Below are 16662 nucleotides of genomic sequence, written 5' to 3' on the forward strand. Positions count from 1 at the left end.
TCACCCTTTCCTAAGAGCTTACCGCGCATAAATCCATTTATCTCACAACAACCCCTGCGATCGTTCATTCGCCCTCTCAATTTCATTGTAGAAGTTATAAATCAGACAATATGCCAATGTTTGCTCACTTGCTTTTTCATTTTCATCTTGACTGTTAAGCAATTAAACAGCAAAAAATTGCAATGTGTTGGATTCTGTATGGAGAGGCATTGTTGTACTATATGAACATATTTACATAAATATATAAAAAAGTATGTGCGTGTGTTCAAATGTGACTGGCGTCACACGCTCAATTGCGGTGGTCTAGTGGAGGATATGCCAATGATACACGACGTGCTATTTATGACGACAGCTTTTGTTTTAATTTTTAAACGAAAACATTAGTGAGATGTGGCGGCGCAAGGCACAGCGCACATCGAACGCAAGCAGGCTAGTAGACAGTTCAGTTGCGGCATGGACTGTTCGCCATAGCAGCGTTTGTTTGTTGTTTGCAAAAGCAACTTTTGAACTTCGTCCTCGGCAGTGTTTTGACGACAATGAAATGGAGTTACGCCTGGCCACCCAGCCGATTGACGATAGAAGGAAATGCCTCAAGAGGCCAACGTGGGGTTATTGCCGGGCTTACGATGACAGTTTGATAAGTCTTTGGGAATTTTAATGAAAACCAAGTGTATTAGACAGTTCTGATTGAGCTTTAAAAAAGTGTGAGCTTGCATTTATATCTCTCTGTATATCACATAGGGTTGGTTTTTTCTTACAGATCTAGAATTTTGTTACTTTGTTCGTTTAATAACGGTATTACACTCGGATACCTCTGTGAGGAAAAACTGGTTGCTGAACTTGACAGTTAGTCAATGTTTCTTCTCTAAGTCGCCGTCTTTCTGTCAATATTACCAGCGATGGACTTTTTTGTAGCCTTATCAAACTACCCTCGTAAATAGGTACCACTGCATGTATTCTTTAGCATATGAAGAGTTTAGAAATTGCAGTTTGGGTGTGTTCTTAACATTTGTGGTTGTTGTTGCTACTTTATTACCAAACAAACAAGGCTGCCACTCTTGCTGCTTGCACTACAGCATCAGCTATTTTGTAACATAACAAGTTACTTCAAACTCCGAAGTTCTGGTCTTACTCTGCAAGTACTGAGAACTTTCAACTCCCTGCGGATTCCTGGATGCAAAATTACATATATGTATGTTTCTACTACAAGCATGCATACCGCAACATTTGTTTGCTTACACATATTTACTAACATATGTATCTCATATAATATACATATGTATGTACATATATAGATCATTGTGGCGCCCACCTTGCACGCCACGCGTTGACGGCTAGTTCCCACATAAAATTTGTTTTCGGCTTGTTAAGAAAAACAACAAGTGCTGCCACATTAGAAAGACACATTTCAATGTGGCTGAGCGTATATTAAGGTATACATATGGATTTAACTAGGTTTACGCATAGGCATTTTTTTATTCATTAATACAGAACTAAATGGTTATTTAAAAAGTGAATAATTAATTTGATTAGTTAACACATCAAATATTGGGTAGTCGAAAAAGTCTTTATATCCAGTGCGATCAATCTCATTGTGTCATTTGGATCGATGCGGGTGATTTTGGAAGACAAATTGGGCTTGAGAAGAGTCAAATCGCGAATGGTTCCATAAGCCCTCAATTTTTTCGAAAAAGACCGACGTCTTAACATCTGTGAAACAATGCTCTCTGACTATCAGAAGGTAATAAAACACATTATAACGGAGATTAGACTTGGATCTACGCTTACTATCCCGAAACAACCGATCAATCGAGCGAATATTGTGCTAAAGGCGAGCCGAAACCGAAAAAACCACGTAAAAGTCACTCAAAAATCAAGGTCATGTTGACAGGTTTCTTCGATTATCGTGGTGTGGTGCATTATGAATTCCTTCCGCCGGCCCAAACTGTCAACAAGGAATATTATTTGAGCGTTATGCACCGTTTACGTGAAGCTATTCGTCTCAAGAGCCATTCGGCCAGAATTGTGGGCCGAAAACTCTTGGTTTTTGCACCACGATAATCAACCAACTCATACTGCATTGGCTATTCGTGATAATTTCGCCAAAAATTCAACAAATAGCATTCCGCAACCACCGTATTCACCTGATTTGGCCCCGTGTGATTTCTGGCTGTTCAGCAAACTCAAAAGACCACTCCGAGGTCACCGTTTTGACTGAATTGAGGGTATAAAAGCTGAATCGTAGAAGGCTCTGATGCACGACGGAGGATTTTTCCAAGTGCTATGATGACTGGAAAATTCGCTGACATAACTGTATTGCAGCGGGAGGGGATTACTTTGAAGCAGATGAAATGGACAAAATTCACCTTACAATTTGATCACAGTCGTATGTAAAATTGCAAAAACGAACTTCTGGAGATGCGGGGCATCGATCCCCGTACCTCTCACATGCTAAGCGAGCGCTCTACCATCTGAGCTACATCCCCTTATTACTTTCTAAACAAGTTTTTACCAAAATATTTAAAAATCTGCATTACAGAAAATAGCAACAAAATAAATATTGCAAAATATATATGCCAATGCTTAACTCGTTAAAAATGCAAACAACGTACAAGCTGACGGTTGAGTTCGGTCAACAGACCTCGTCACAACGCTGCAGACAATGGCAATAAAATGGTCAAAAACCAACAATTTAATGCCAAATAAGCAAGTAATTTGGTATCACTTACTACAAACAATGTTATATGAATGCAAGAGGTAGAATTTCCGATATGGATAGCTGTCAAACCGGCTGTCAAAAGAAACACTTTTCTTCTGCATACCTTGTCATATTAACACGCAAAGACTTCGCCGGAACAATCTTTGGCAAGCGTGACAATTTTTCGGTACTTTCGGTTCCCTGCGGGAATATTAATCGTCGAAATGTTACGTGGCTCCAACAGGATAGAGCAACAAGATTCACCTCTCGTAAATTCAAGATTTTATTGAAACAAACTTGCCAATTAAACTTAATAGCTGATTCATTTTTGAACTAAGCATGTGAATTGACTCTATTAAAATTATTATTAAACTACTAAAATAACAATCTGGATAAGTAAGGCTTTGTAAAGCTCACGGCAGAGCAAGGATTTTGTAGCAAAAAAATGTCGCTATATTCTGCTTTTACTGGGTGAAGGTTCGGGTCAGATGTTCTGAGGCACATAATTAAATCTTAAGAGAATGTTTAGCAAGTTGAAAATGGATGGTTTCGATATTTTTTTCCAAAAACATTGTTTCACACTGAACTCGACAACTCAATGAAACTTGAATGATGATAAGCACAAATGAAAATAAAGGAATACAGATATTTTTTTTCCAAAAACATTGTGTCAAACTGAACTCCACAACTCAATGAAACTTGAATACTAATAAATACAAATGATAATAAAGGAATACAGATATAAAAAAGTACAAAAACGAACTCCTGGAGATGCGGGGCATCGATCCCCGTACCTCTCACATGCTAAGCGAGCGCTCTACCATCTGAGCTACATCCCCGTTATATTGTTTTGAAAATGTTTTACCGACATTTTTGAAAAAATTGCATTAATTAAATTACCCATTTAATTCAATAACAAAAAACTACTGCATAACTTGTTAAAAATGCAAGCAACGCACAAATTGTCGCATGAGTATTGTCAACAGTCCGCGCAATAACACTGCAGACAGACGCGAAGAATTGGTAAAATGTATTACTTTAATAAAAAATGAGCAGTTAATTTAGTGGGACTTATTTACCGCTTTGTATACGTTTGTATAATAAATTTCGTTATTTTTGTCGCCTTCACCATCATTTTGGCGTCATATCAGTTTAAAGAGCAATTTTTGCGTAAAACAATTAAACAGTAATTTAAGTGTCTTACCAAATGTTTAATTACGCAGCTCTAAGCGTGCACACTTACAATTCCGCTGCCAATCTAAATTCAACCCACCTGTTTTTGGTAATCCTTCGAAAGAGAGCATCTTCACCCACCTAAAAACACAAAAGGAGGACGCTGCGCTCATTAAAACCTACGAAACGAGAAAACACTTGTTTCACAAAGTTGAAAATTACCGCAAGCTGTTGCACTTCAACCCTTCCACACGCCTATATGTTTTTGCTACGCTTGATATTACAACATTTATATTATTTTATCAAGCAAAACATTACTCTACGCACAAGCAACAATTAGTTGCTCACGACAAGCTGAATTCGTTGAAACCCCATTCCGTACAATCTAAATATGAGTACATTTACATGTAACTCTCCCTTCCCTTTAGCTTTTGTACTTCGGAATCCAAGAAAGCAGCTAAAAAGAGTTGCGTGCTCGTCTCATATTTATGAGTCTCATAAAACTCAATGTTACACGCAAAATTAATGTCAACTGTGTCGTTTGTTGCTCGCTCCTTGCACAAGCTTTGTGGCATCTTAGCTTTATAATTTTTACTAAATCAGGTAGCTAAGCAAAATCATCCTCACCTTAAATACCTTAACGTTCTTGTCACAGCTTAAGTTTTTTTTTTAATTTTTACTTATACGAAGCCAGTTTAATAAGTCAGTGACCTTTTTTGCGACACGCATGTTTTCTAAAAATCCTATATACAAGTTGCGTTCCAAAGTAAACAGGACCTAAAAAAAACAGAACAAATGGTTTTTCCGGCAAAATCAATTTATTTTATTCAAAATAGCTTTTTGCACGGTCCAAAAGCAAGTCGAACGAGTGTTTTAGCTCGTTGGCCGGTATGGCCGCCGGTATGGCCGCCATTATGCCGGTGCAAGCCTTTTGAGTGGCCTCTACGTCTGCATAACGCTTTCCTTTCATAGGCAAATGCCATATCAGGTGAATACGAGAAGTGGTTAATGGCAAAAATGTGATTTTTGGTCAAATAATCGGTCACAAGCGTCCTTCGAATGTTGGATTCTGAGCAATTTTTGGTCGTCAGTCAATTTGTGCGGAACAAACCGTGCACACACCTTTCGTAAGCCCAAATGTTCGGTCAAAATGCGATAAATCGATGTTTTGGAGATGTTCAATTCCATTTCCACGAATTTCAATGATGATTTCGGCTAATTTTTGATGAATTCACGCACAGTTTCGATGGAATTTCCGTTGATCACGGATTTTGATTGGCCCACATGTCGATCGTCATTTATGTCCTCACGACCACTTTGAAAACGTTGACACCACCCGTGCGCTCTGCTCCTGGATAGGCAATTATCGCCAAAAACTTGTTTCATCAATTGAAACGTTTCGCTAAAAGTTTTACCAATTTTAAAACAAAATTGAATGTTGGCTCTTTGTTCGAAGCTCATTTTCGTACCGATAACACAAACATACTGACCCTTGAAACGCAATAACTTCACTTCCAATCGATTAAATGTCATGAAATTCACTGGACAATCGATAAAGATAGCAGATTCTAACGCACCAGTCGACATATAGATGGCGCCACCAGGGGGCGCTAGATTCAAAAAGCCTTTGGAACACTTAGGAGCTATATTTAACTCGATCCTGACCTTAAACTCGGCGGATTTGACTGTGATCAAGCATTTCTATTTCCTAAGAAATGAAAATTGGTTCAGAGTCTTGAACATTCCCAGCATCGTAAGTAGTATTCAAAAATAGTTATCAGTAGGTTAAAATCCGATGTAGACACAATAGCATAATTTTATCTCTTAAAAGTCCGTCTTTTCAAGTTATTTATATAGAAAATATTGATTCAAAACTATTAAATTCCCAAAGCTATCATTCTAAAGTTGTCTACCAATAATATTGTGAATGAAATATGATGATTAAGAATGATTTTAAAACCTTTGGAAATACCATATATAGATACTAGATTGGAATCTGCCTGGCTGAAGTCTCATCAAAGAAACCAAATTGCTCATGTTTACTCAAACAGTTGAATAAGCTCATGGTTTGAGAAATATTTGTCTGAAAAATTCACGGACTTAAGAAAATTCCCTCGTACAATGTAATTCAAACATTTAGTAATATTTTTAGTTATCTTGTTTCATTGTTGCTAAAATATTTGTGAAACACTTCTTAATGTCTGCGAAGAGCACTTTTAATCCGAAATCAAGTGGTTGAACGCCAATACTTAGTGTAAAGCACATCTTCGACACCCACATCATCTGTTTTCCTGTTCGCCGTAATTATCTTAAATATTTCACCTGTTTGTTGTATAAACACATTTCCCACGTTGACAAATACTTTTAGTCACGTATTTGAGACAGACTTTTTAATTGACTTCACTGTGTGACAGCATTTCCACGTCCAATCAGTTTCGTCATCCACGTTTCTTAAATTCAAATCTTCCACAAATGGGCAGGAAGCCTGCTCACGCACATCTACGAGTTCATTAAACACTGTCCTTTTTAGTAATTTTTTTTTTATTTGAATGTTGAGTTGAAGTATTATATTCTTTCTTGGATCCCTTCGGCGTTGACTTTTTGCTGCTCCCTTGACTGGCACACATTTCAAGTGATTGTGTAGTAATTTTAGTTTTCTAATGAAACCGTAAAACTTCTTAAGTTCACAAAAAATATGCGTGTGAATTAAGAAGGAAATAGAATCCTTTCACAATCAACACCAAATAATTTTTTTGAGTTTTGCCCTTACGTTTTTTGCATATTAATTTTTGGACGAGAAAAATAAGTAAAATTATACATGTCCAAAAGTTTTTCTAAAGTACAGTGGTACATAAAAACTGAGCAGCACTTTACTTAGAATGCATTTGACTTAGACTTCAAAGATAATATTTCTGTTCTAAATGAAACAAATAATTTGCATTCTCTCCATCATTAAATCTGCCAAAAATTGGTCAGCGGGACGAGATGAGTCGTTTTAGCCATGTCCGTCAGTGTGTTTATACGTGTCTTCAGTTTTTGAGATACCGACATGAAATTTTGCACACGTCCTTTCCGTCTCAAGGAGCAGCTCTTTTGTCGGAGTTACCGATATCGAACCACTTAATATGTTATACAATATGAAGACAAATCGAGATGTGCAACGAAAATAAGTAATATACAGTGATGACTATCTTCAGCCCATTAGTTTGGAGCAAATTTTCAGTATCTTCAAATGACTTAGCATGGCTATTTTGCAGATGCTCGGCAAAAGTTCAAAAAGGATTAATTTATATTTATTCATATTCAAATATATACTTGTATGTATATTAAATTTTCGAATACCTATTATATATTCCACAATTCGCTTTACTAATCCTGTCCACGTTCCAGCCATAAGTCAAAGCCTTCTTGTAGTCAAATTATGTATTCACAGCGAAATTTTTAATTAGTTAAGAAAGGTGCAAATGAACGAGATTTGTGGTTGCGTACGTGAAAATATTTGCTTTAGCGAAGGGACTCTCCGTTTGCGTCTTTGAACTTTGGAATGTCAAACTTCTTTTGCTGGCATATTGCACAGACTTGTTGAGGTTATAAATTTTAAATCTACTAAGTTTTTAGCTGCCCCCTCTTCTTTATTTCTTTTAACATACCTTACATATGCATGTACATAAATACCACTGTATAAGTAGGTGCCATCGAAGGTGCTTTCTTTGTTCACGTGTCAAGAGCGCTAACGGTCGAAATTCGTATAATTTGTGGCACATTGAAAAATTACATTAATTATTCCTTTGTTGTTTGTATACAAGAAATCAACGATATGGTTTTATTAACAAAAAAGTACTTAAACCAAATTTTATTTACCTAATTGTAAATTGACAGCTTGAGGAGCAAAAAAATTAAATTATTTTATGGATTAGTTACCAAAAGAAAACCTTGTAGAACTTTAAAGATTAATATGAAATAAAAAGCTTTCAAAATGAGTAGTTGTCCGCCCATTCTTTTCTTTCATTCAATTCTGGAAGCACTTTTGCCACTCTGATTGAGGTATCTCCAAAACATGCGTTCTGAACGCATCAACCGCCTCATTCGGTGCCAAGCCAGAACTTTACGGAGGATGACTCACCAAATCGATGTTTATAGTGTTTAAAAATGCAGTTGCTTCAGTCTGTGTGTGAGAGTTCGCATTGTCGTGGTGAAGATTGCTCCGTCTTCGGCAGTTGGTTTTCCAAATTTCTTGAAAGACAATTGGCAAAGAAATAGTTGTATAACACTCAAAATTTGTTGTTCTGTGCTGCTCTAGGAGTATGGTTGCGACATGTCCAGTTTTTCCAAAAAACAGGCAATTATTTGCTTGGAAGTATTTTGTGCGCGAACAACTTTTGTTGAACTCGGCTCATTTTGAAACAACCATACTGTCCACTGCTGTTTACTTTCGGCTTCATGCATAAAAAACCATGGTTCGTCACCTGTCAACTTGTTATAGACATGTTCGCAGCACCGTTATCGTATATTTTTAACATTTCTCTCGACCAATCGATATAAAAAATTGTGTGGGATCCCACGTGAAAAAAATGTCTACCATCAAATGTAATATTAGTTGACGCACAGCATCAATAGTTTCCTGAAATAGAACTGATTTTGGACGACCGTAACGAAATTCATTTTGAAGTGATCTACGACCTCGATTGAATTCATTATACCATTGATAAACACTGGTCCTAGATGGAGCTTCATAGCGAAAAATTTAATTAAGTTCATTGTATATAAGTAAATCTTTCCAATCTCAGTGTTTTATTAATTGCTCCTCAAGTTTTACTGAAATAATTGTATTATTCAACACTTAGGGCTCAAGTAGTTTCGGATCCTATCCAACTCAAACAAACAAACCGTGAAATATTTCCTCTTTATAATATTAGTATAGACAGCAAATAACAAATAAAGCAACAAATTAAAGATTTACTTTATTTACAGCAAAAGATACAACTATGCGGCACCTCCACGTAGGGATTTTGTAGCGGGAACACGAAACAAGGTAAGGATTCAAACTAATGCCCTGAATTTATCAATAATCTTAAAATACACAATATTCTTTTAAAACTTTGTGTGGTGTTTCTAACAAAACTTCCAGTATCAAACCCCCTCAGATACTTATTTCTCGCTGCGTTCTGATCAGTCGCCCTATTATTCAACACAATGGAACCAAAATAGATATAATAATGGACCAAATAATCGAAATAGCAACCATTGGACGAATGATTACAATTACAATAATTACAATCTCAATTCGAATTACTGGCAAAATGACCTCGGAAGAAGAAAAGATAATACGTCTTCACCATATGGTAATGAAGTAGATCGGAGAACTTTTAATACCCAAAGAAAAGATAGTAACACACCGACAGCATCTAGAACTGAGAAAAGAGCTGACCTTACATCAACTGTGAATAATAGAAATACCAGTGAATCACCAAATGATACTGGTAAAACACTGACAAATACAACACACACTTCTAACGAAACTGACAGCGAGAAAATTGAAAAACCAAAATCAACTGAAAATAGTAAGGCTGTTGAAAAACCTAGAAGAAATGCCGTGAGATCGTCACCGAGAAAAAAAGTGTCTAAAACGAAACCACTTAATGTTAAGGATATAACTGAAGATAAAAGCAAAACGGAAAAAAAAAGTTCATCAAATAGTGTCAAGAAAAAAACCACAGACGATATTGCTGAGGATTCTAGGGAAGATTCTGTAACGGAAGATAAAGGCGAAACAGAGGGGATTGAGAATTTTACAGCTAGCGTTTGTAGTCAAATTGAAAAATGTAAAGAACAAAATACAACAAAAACTGTTAAGCAAAATAAAACTTTAGAAAGCTCTGATAATAAAAAAGAAAAAAGTAAGACAATAGAAAACATTGCAGACCAAGTCTGTAGAGAATCGGAAAAAAACAGATCTATAAATAAAGGTTCAAAAATTTGTGACGATATAAGTGACAAAACCAGAGCAGAACCGAGTATAGATTTAAATAAAGATATCGCTAAAGTTCAAACTACTGAAAACTCTGCAGAAGTTTCTAAAGATGAAACTACCAATTTAAGGTTTAAAATTACAAAACAAGCGAAAAATACCAATTTTGACAAGACGAAACAAAAATCGAAAGTAAGTGGTAAAGAATCCAATAGTTCCGATATTAATTTAATAGTAGAGCAGCCTTTACAGCAAACCACGATTCAAAAAACTATTCCAAGTGACATTTCAAGGTCTCTTGAACAAGAAAAAAAGACTGAAATTTCGGATAAGAAACAAGAAACTGACGAAAGTATTACATTTATTTCGGAATCACTTTTGGAGCAAAAGGATAGACAAATAGATGATAATATAAATTCTATAGTTGTTAGCAGTTGTGACGTAAATATAACGGAGACTACGACGACTGATGTTCCCTGCATTGACAACGATCTCAATGCTTCAGATATATCTGAAAATCGTGAAATTATTGATGAAGAAATTTCTAGACTCGTGTGCAGAGTTTCGCCCATTGAGAAAACTAACCCGAAAAAACCTAAAATCTCGATAATACCACTGTCGAGACTTATACGAAACGAGTTAATTGAATTAACGGACGATTCCAGTGTGACGGAAATCGAGGACGTGCCTCCTGTAACTTTGGCCACATTTACACCAAATAAACGGATTTGCCGTCCAAATCTTGTAAAGAGACGACGAAAAATTTCAACTTGTAGTAATTCAAGTGGTACCACAGAAAATCTGATTGAAAAAGTTGCCGGTATGGATAAGTTTGGGATAAAACAGGTGATCAATAGCTGCGGTACGCGCTTTGATGAGGCATTAAAGGCACAGGCCCGCAAACGGCTGCGTGAAGAAATTCGAAGACAGCTGAAATCAATGAATTTGGAAACAGCAAAGGATGACGAAAGTGCTAATTTCGTTCCGGATGATATTGTGGATGCGATATGCATACCAGATATAGTTTTAGAAGAGATACGCAAAGCTTTCGGTATAGAGATTTTTTGTAATAAAAGTACAGATGCGCTACAAGATGCAGCTTTAGATATTATAGTATCCAATAAGCAAGAACAAGCTACTACGAGCAATCAAGCGACAGGCGAAGAAAGTACACCGATGACAATTGTTGCGGCACCGCTACAGGAAAGCATCGTTGAAACATCAACTGCAACGGTACAACCGATACCAGACAGTGTTGATGCAACAGAAAATGTTGCGGAAGATGACACAACATTACAAAATGAAAAGGTTTCAGTTGAACCTGAAAAAGTGTCAGAAACAAACGTTGAAAACGCGAGCCCTAAGGTGGCGGAAACAGCAAATCCGACTACCAAAGAAACGGAGAACATATCAAATGAAAAGAAGGCAAGAAGACGCAGAATTCCAATGGGGCGTAAAAGTAGTCGGAAAAAAGTTAACAAAGATGTAATACGTGTTGATTCGTCATCCTCTTCGAGTAGCTCGTCTACGTCCAGCTCGAGCAGCAGTTCTGATACTGAATCGGAGTCTTCGGATAAGAGCACATCATCTTCAGTGAAAAGACGTCGACTAAAGTTGCGTGTAGATGCACAAAACATTGTCGAAAGCTTTGAAAAGCTGCTACTACCCAATTTAAGTGAGAATTTAAAAAGTCGTTATCACAATAAATTTTCAAACTCTACGTACACGCGCCTACATTTCATATCTTGTATCTGTACTAGTGAATACAATACCAAAAAGTTTACCAAACCTGAAATTGCAAAAATACAATCTAATCTGAAGTCCGAAGATCGTACCGTCGCCTTAGAGTTCCTGATGCGCGAAATTGTCAATGTTTTCAACAAGCAAAAAGAAGCTGCCAAAAAGGAACGTAGCAGTAACCGATTAAGGAAAAGCACTGAAACTGCTGATAAACCGCATGCAAGTGAAACACCGACAGTAGAAACTTCAAGACCACACGAAGCAAATGACGGCGGTATATTCGTCGACAAAGCTAATGGGATTTCCACAGTGGCCGTAAAAAGTACAAGCGGTAACAGCATTCGGAAAAGTGCCAACGCTGCAGAAAAAGTTGATTCTGCTAAGAATTGTATGCAATCAAAGCCAAGGTCTACGACTCCTTCAACGACGCCAACGAAACATCAACATCAAAGTGTGAATGGGCAAACATTAATGAGCAAAAGAGCGGAGGATGGCGGTAGAGCAAAAAGTGCTGGCAATGCAGAAGCCACCGATAATGCGGTTGGTGAAAGGCATAAAACAGGCGTCAATACACACTCCGAAGCGTGTAATAATTCATTTGAAATCAACAACACCACTAATCAAGAAGATGCTTTAGCAAGTGTGACGACACGTCAGCCTCCAACTGCTACCACCACTTGTGGTAGTGGAGCTTCAAATGAGCAAGGCTCGCGTAATATCGCTTTCGAAAGCATCAACTCGCGAACACATTTGAGTGAATCGAGTTGTTGTAGTGAATTACAGTCTCCCACTAATTTACGTTCGCTGCAAAGAGACCATTTATTCGATAACAAAATCAGTAGTAATGGTGGTTCTTTAATTGGATATGAAAATGGCATTACGGGGCTTTGTGGCATCTCAAGCATACCAACTTTGATGCCAAGCTCTCTATTTCCGAATGTAGATTTGGAAGCATTGCGTCAAAAAAACATTTTAGGTGAGTTCGTTGTGAATAATCTGCGGGAATTCGATATGAAGTTGATGGAATTGCATAAACGCAAAATGTTCATCGAAGAGATGATACTGAAATTGCAAAAGGACAAAATGGAAGTGGATATGCAAACGATGCAATTGCAAAATGAGAAATTTTTATTACTTAACACCGCTATGACAGCAGCTGCCAGTGAATTGCCAACACGTGATACAGCTAGAACAACGCCAGTATCGCAAAATACAGAAACTACACCTAACACGCCTGGTACCTCATTAAGGACAACAGCTCGTGGCATACAAACCAACCTTCCAAACCAACGCAAACGGAGATCTAACGGTAGCAATGCACCGGCAGTAAAGCGAAAACGTGGTCCACGCAAACGAGGTGGCGTTCGCAAATCAGGTGGTGCACGTAACGTTGGTAAACAACCCAAGTCTCAAACTGATGCAGCTAACGCAGCAGCGATCGGTGAAACGCCAGCAATGGGTGAGGGTGAAGCTTCTCCGTGTACTGCAATTTCCGATTTGGAGCAAGCCTTCAGTGATATAGAGCCGCCGTTTGATGGCGTGGATATGCCTGTCTCTACGATTAATGTTAGAAGCTCACTGACACAAGTACATCTTTATGAACGTTGGTTGGTCGCAACCGGTGAAGATGGTCGGCTATACCAATTCAATGCCAAAACTCTTAAGTTGGAAAAAGAATTCTCCAAACACAGCGAAGCTATTACACATTCCTATTTGTGTCGCGAAAAGAAGATGCTTTATACCACTTCACTGGATGGATACATGAAGAAGACATCATTAGAGGTAAGTTAAGAATGAACTAACGAAATCCAGTAATATCAATTATAAGTCAAAGAAATGCCTACATAGAGGTGTAGTATTTCTTAGAAGAGAACACAAACATTCCTTTGACATTTATTTTGACAAATTACCGGATTTGTCCGGAAAGTGATAGGACTGGTTTTCTTCCGCCACGACTGTACTTCCGAACGTGCGCGCACCGACTGAATTCCGTAGAAGGCGTAAATTCTGTGTGAAACTCGTAAATCTGCGAAAGAGATGTTTGATATGATCACGCAGACTTACCCAAATGTTGCTTTAGCAAGAAGTGGTGTGTTTCCGTGCGACCAGGCCTTTTTGAAAGGCCGGAAAGAGGTCAGCGATGAATGAGCAAATCCAAAGTGAAAACGATGCTCATTGTCTTTTTTGACATCAAAGGAATCGTCCACCATGAATTTGTTCCTCCTGGATAAACCTTCAACGCCAAGTTTTACGTGGAAATCCTCAAAAGGCTCAAAGGAAGGGTTAATCGAGTGCGACAAGACATCGCAGCCGACTGAAAGTTGCACCACGACAACGCCCGTGGCCCCGGACTTTTATTTGTTTCCTTGCCTGAAAAGGCCGATGAGAGGCAAGCATTTTGAGACGACAGAGGGCTATTCCGGAGAATGCCTTCCGTGACGCCTTCAATGCTTGGAAATCGCGCTCAGAGCGCTACATCAACGCAGAAGGAGCGTATCTTGAAAGTTTTTAAAGCATTGTACGATTTTTTAAAGCGACTCAGTCCTATTACTTTCCGGACAAACCCTGAACTTTTTGAGCTCAAACCAAAAAAGTGGTACACCAAAATGTTGTTGAACAATGGTTTTACTTCCGAAACTCACGCTATCAGCTTCAAATTTATCTTCCATATTTACATATACAGTAAAATTATTTTCAGATTAGCAAAATAACAGAATACTTTCTACTCACAAACTTCCACTCACAAAAAATTTGTCTGCTATAAAAATATGGTGTTTTGAGAGAGTATGCAAACTTTATTCACACCTTTGTATGTACGAATTATACCATTCTGTTTTTCAAATGAAAAGGAAGAAAGTGGAATAGAAATATGATTACATAAAATGATATTTAAATGAAAATAATTAAACAATATTTTATTTTATTTCTCTTTACTACAGAACTTCGCCTTGGATATACAATCCGTATACCTGCAAGAGCCCTTACAATGTATTGAGGGTAAATGGGGTTCGGCTTTTATCGGAAGCAGATGGGGCAACATCTTCACTTATGACATTTCGGTAAGCTTACGCAGTAGAAGTTGCAAAATGTCTTTCTCCAAAAATTGTTCTTTCAAAAATTATCATAACTGGACTTACAAAAATTATGTTTATGGTATTTATTTCTACGCTAAAATCACCAAATGTTTTATTCCACGAAAGCTGTGTTGTTAAGCAATACTTTGGAATATATTATGCTTTAAACGCTTGTATAAATATGCAACCTGCATTGACAATTTTAGGCGTTGTTGAATTCCCAAAATGATATATTTATCAGAAATTGTTGAAATTCCTAGGCTTTCTGATTTACTGTGTTTAGGTAGGGGCGTTATCGTCGTGTATAAACAAGTCTGTCCAATTATTTTTAATTTGTTGATATGTATAGTAGATATTTTATTATTATTTATTAAATTAAAAAATTAACTTATACGAAGAATGTGTAAAGTAATACGAAAAAAATATATATTATTTGTTATACTTAAATTTGTATACTTTTTAACAACTTTACAATTTAAGTCATTTTTCCGATATTTGAATTGAGCTCACACCAAAAAAAACTTTCTCAACTGCTTCTTGAACATGTTTTCATTATTTTTTGTTTCCTCCCATTATATTTTTGTACCAGTCACTTTGTATACCCCGCAATCGATTTAAATTAGTTGGTATGCCAAACTCATAAGATTCGATTTGTAATTTATTGCTATAACGTGCTTATAATTCCCATTCTGAGCTGCCGTTATTTCGCCTCGATTATATCGCGTTTTTAAAAGAGAATGAAGTAGCATGCAATTCTAGATTTAAATAAACATACAATAATATATACATACATACATTTGTATATACTTGTGGAATGCTTCTACCCTAATATCAGTGTGATTAGAGCCATCGAAAGCGACAAAAAAAATAGTTCAGCACACCCATTTTGCACCGGAGAAATCACAACAAAACTCAAGCTATTATGGGAGTGCACCAAGCTCATTGGGACCAACCCATATTGCAAGGGCGTTACTGCGCTGAACTTAACGTGCTAGCGTATATAATTTAGTTTTATTTGTTTATGCTTTTTCTTCAGCTAAAATGGCGCATACCCATTTAGGTTTGCAACAACTAACTAAGTATTGCACCACTTTTACAGGAACGGCAACAACGAATTTGGGCAATGCATTTGAATGCATCGCAACCATCCCTACGGCAGTGTAAGTTTTCTTTGTTCACAACAACAGTTCGACTCATAAGAGAGCACCTTGGCCGATGATGATGCGCTCTAGTTTGGTCCTGAGTCTTTCTATCTCTCTCCAAATTGCATTTCTAATGAAAGCGCAGCGTTGTTGTGCGCATGCCAAGAATTAACCGTCGTCAACTTACAGCTGTGGCGGCCACTGCAAGACTTATGTGTCGAATATAAAGATTTTTTTTTTTGTAAAATAATGGAACAAAAGAAAATTATATATTATACACTACAAATCAATGGTGTATACTATCATGCCACCCACAACCACCAAAACAAATTGCTGCCAGTTGCCATTCTTTTCTTCGTCCATTGCATACAATCTGTGTATGGCATTTATTGCAGTTGGAAATCCGAATTCCACTCTTCACTTAGTTTATTTTCATTGTGTGATACTTCCCCTTCGTCTGGAAAATTTCGTCGTGGGAGTTTTCTCTCATTTTCATTGGCTACTTCGAGCGAATCAGATTTCTTGCAACATGCAGTGCAGCGCTCACTTGCACCTACATATTCACACATATTTGATAGCATTGTTATTTTAAGGATTTCCATTGCATCCACTAAATAAACACGAAACTTGCAGGCGCTTATAACAACCACCAGCTGAAATTTCTTGCTTTTCTTTCTGCAGCTTTTTTGGCGTTCTAAAATGGCTGCACTATTTGATATACACTTATTTGGTATTAATATGTATAATAATTGATACAGCACTGTACACACATATGTACTTATATATGTAGCCGCAGAGGTGCACGTTAATTAAAGACATAAATCGTCTAGATAGTTCTACTAGGGGCGTGGCAATTGCCCAAAAACA

At 37.2% G+C, this 16662-nt stretch overlaps 1 protein-coding gene and 2 non-coding genes across 5 annotated transcripts in view; 1 reads left to right on the forward strand and 2 right to left on the reverse strand.

Annotated features, from left to right (window-relative positions):
• The window catches only part of LOC120769325 (FK506-binding protein 5), a 40273-nt gene that overhangs the window by 19537 nt on the left and 4074 nt on the right, over positions 1–16662 (forward strand). For 2 of the 3 annotated variants that reach the window (XM_040096283.1, XM_040096296.1), the window contains exons 2-4: positions 8843–8903; positions 9000–13361; positions 14519–14638. In XM_040096283.1, the coding sequence (XP_039952217.1) occupies positions 8843–8903; positions 9000–13361; positions 14519–14638 (4543 nt within the window). The remainder of the gene's footprint in view (positions 1–8842; positions 8904–8999; positions 13362–14518; positions 14639–16662) is intronic. The other variant, XM_040096289.1, reaches the window with a different exon arrangement.
• Trnaa-agc lies at positions 2414–2486 on the reverse strand. The gene has a single exon. It is a non-coding gene; the product is annotated as a tRNA-Ala (tRNA).
• Trnaa-agc lies at positions 3465–3537 on the reverse strand. The gene has a single exon. It is a non-coding gene; the product is annotated as a tRNA-Ala (tRNA).

This window comes from Bactrocera tryoni, chromosome 1 (genome assembly GCF_016617805.1).
Source record: "Bactrocera tryoni isolate S06 chromosome 1, CSIRO_BtryS06_freeze2, whole genome shotgun sequence".
Taxonomy (NCBI): Eukaryota; Metazoa; Arthropoda; class Insecta; order Diptera; family Tephritidae; genus Bactrocera; species Bactrocera tryoni.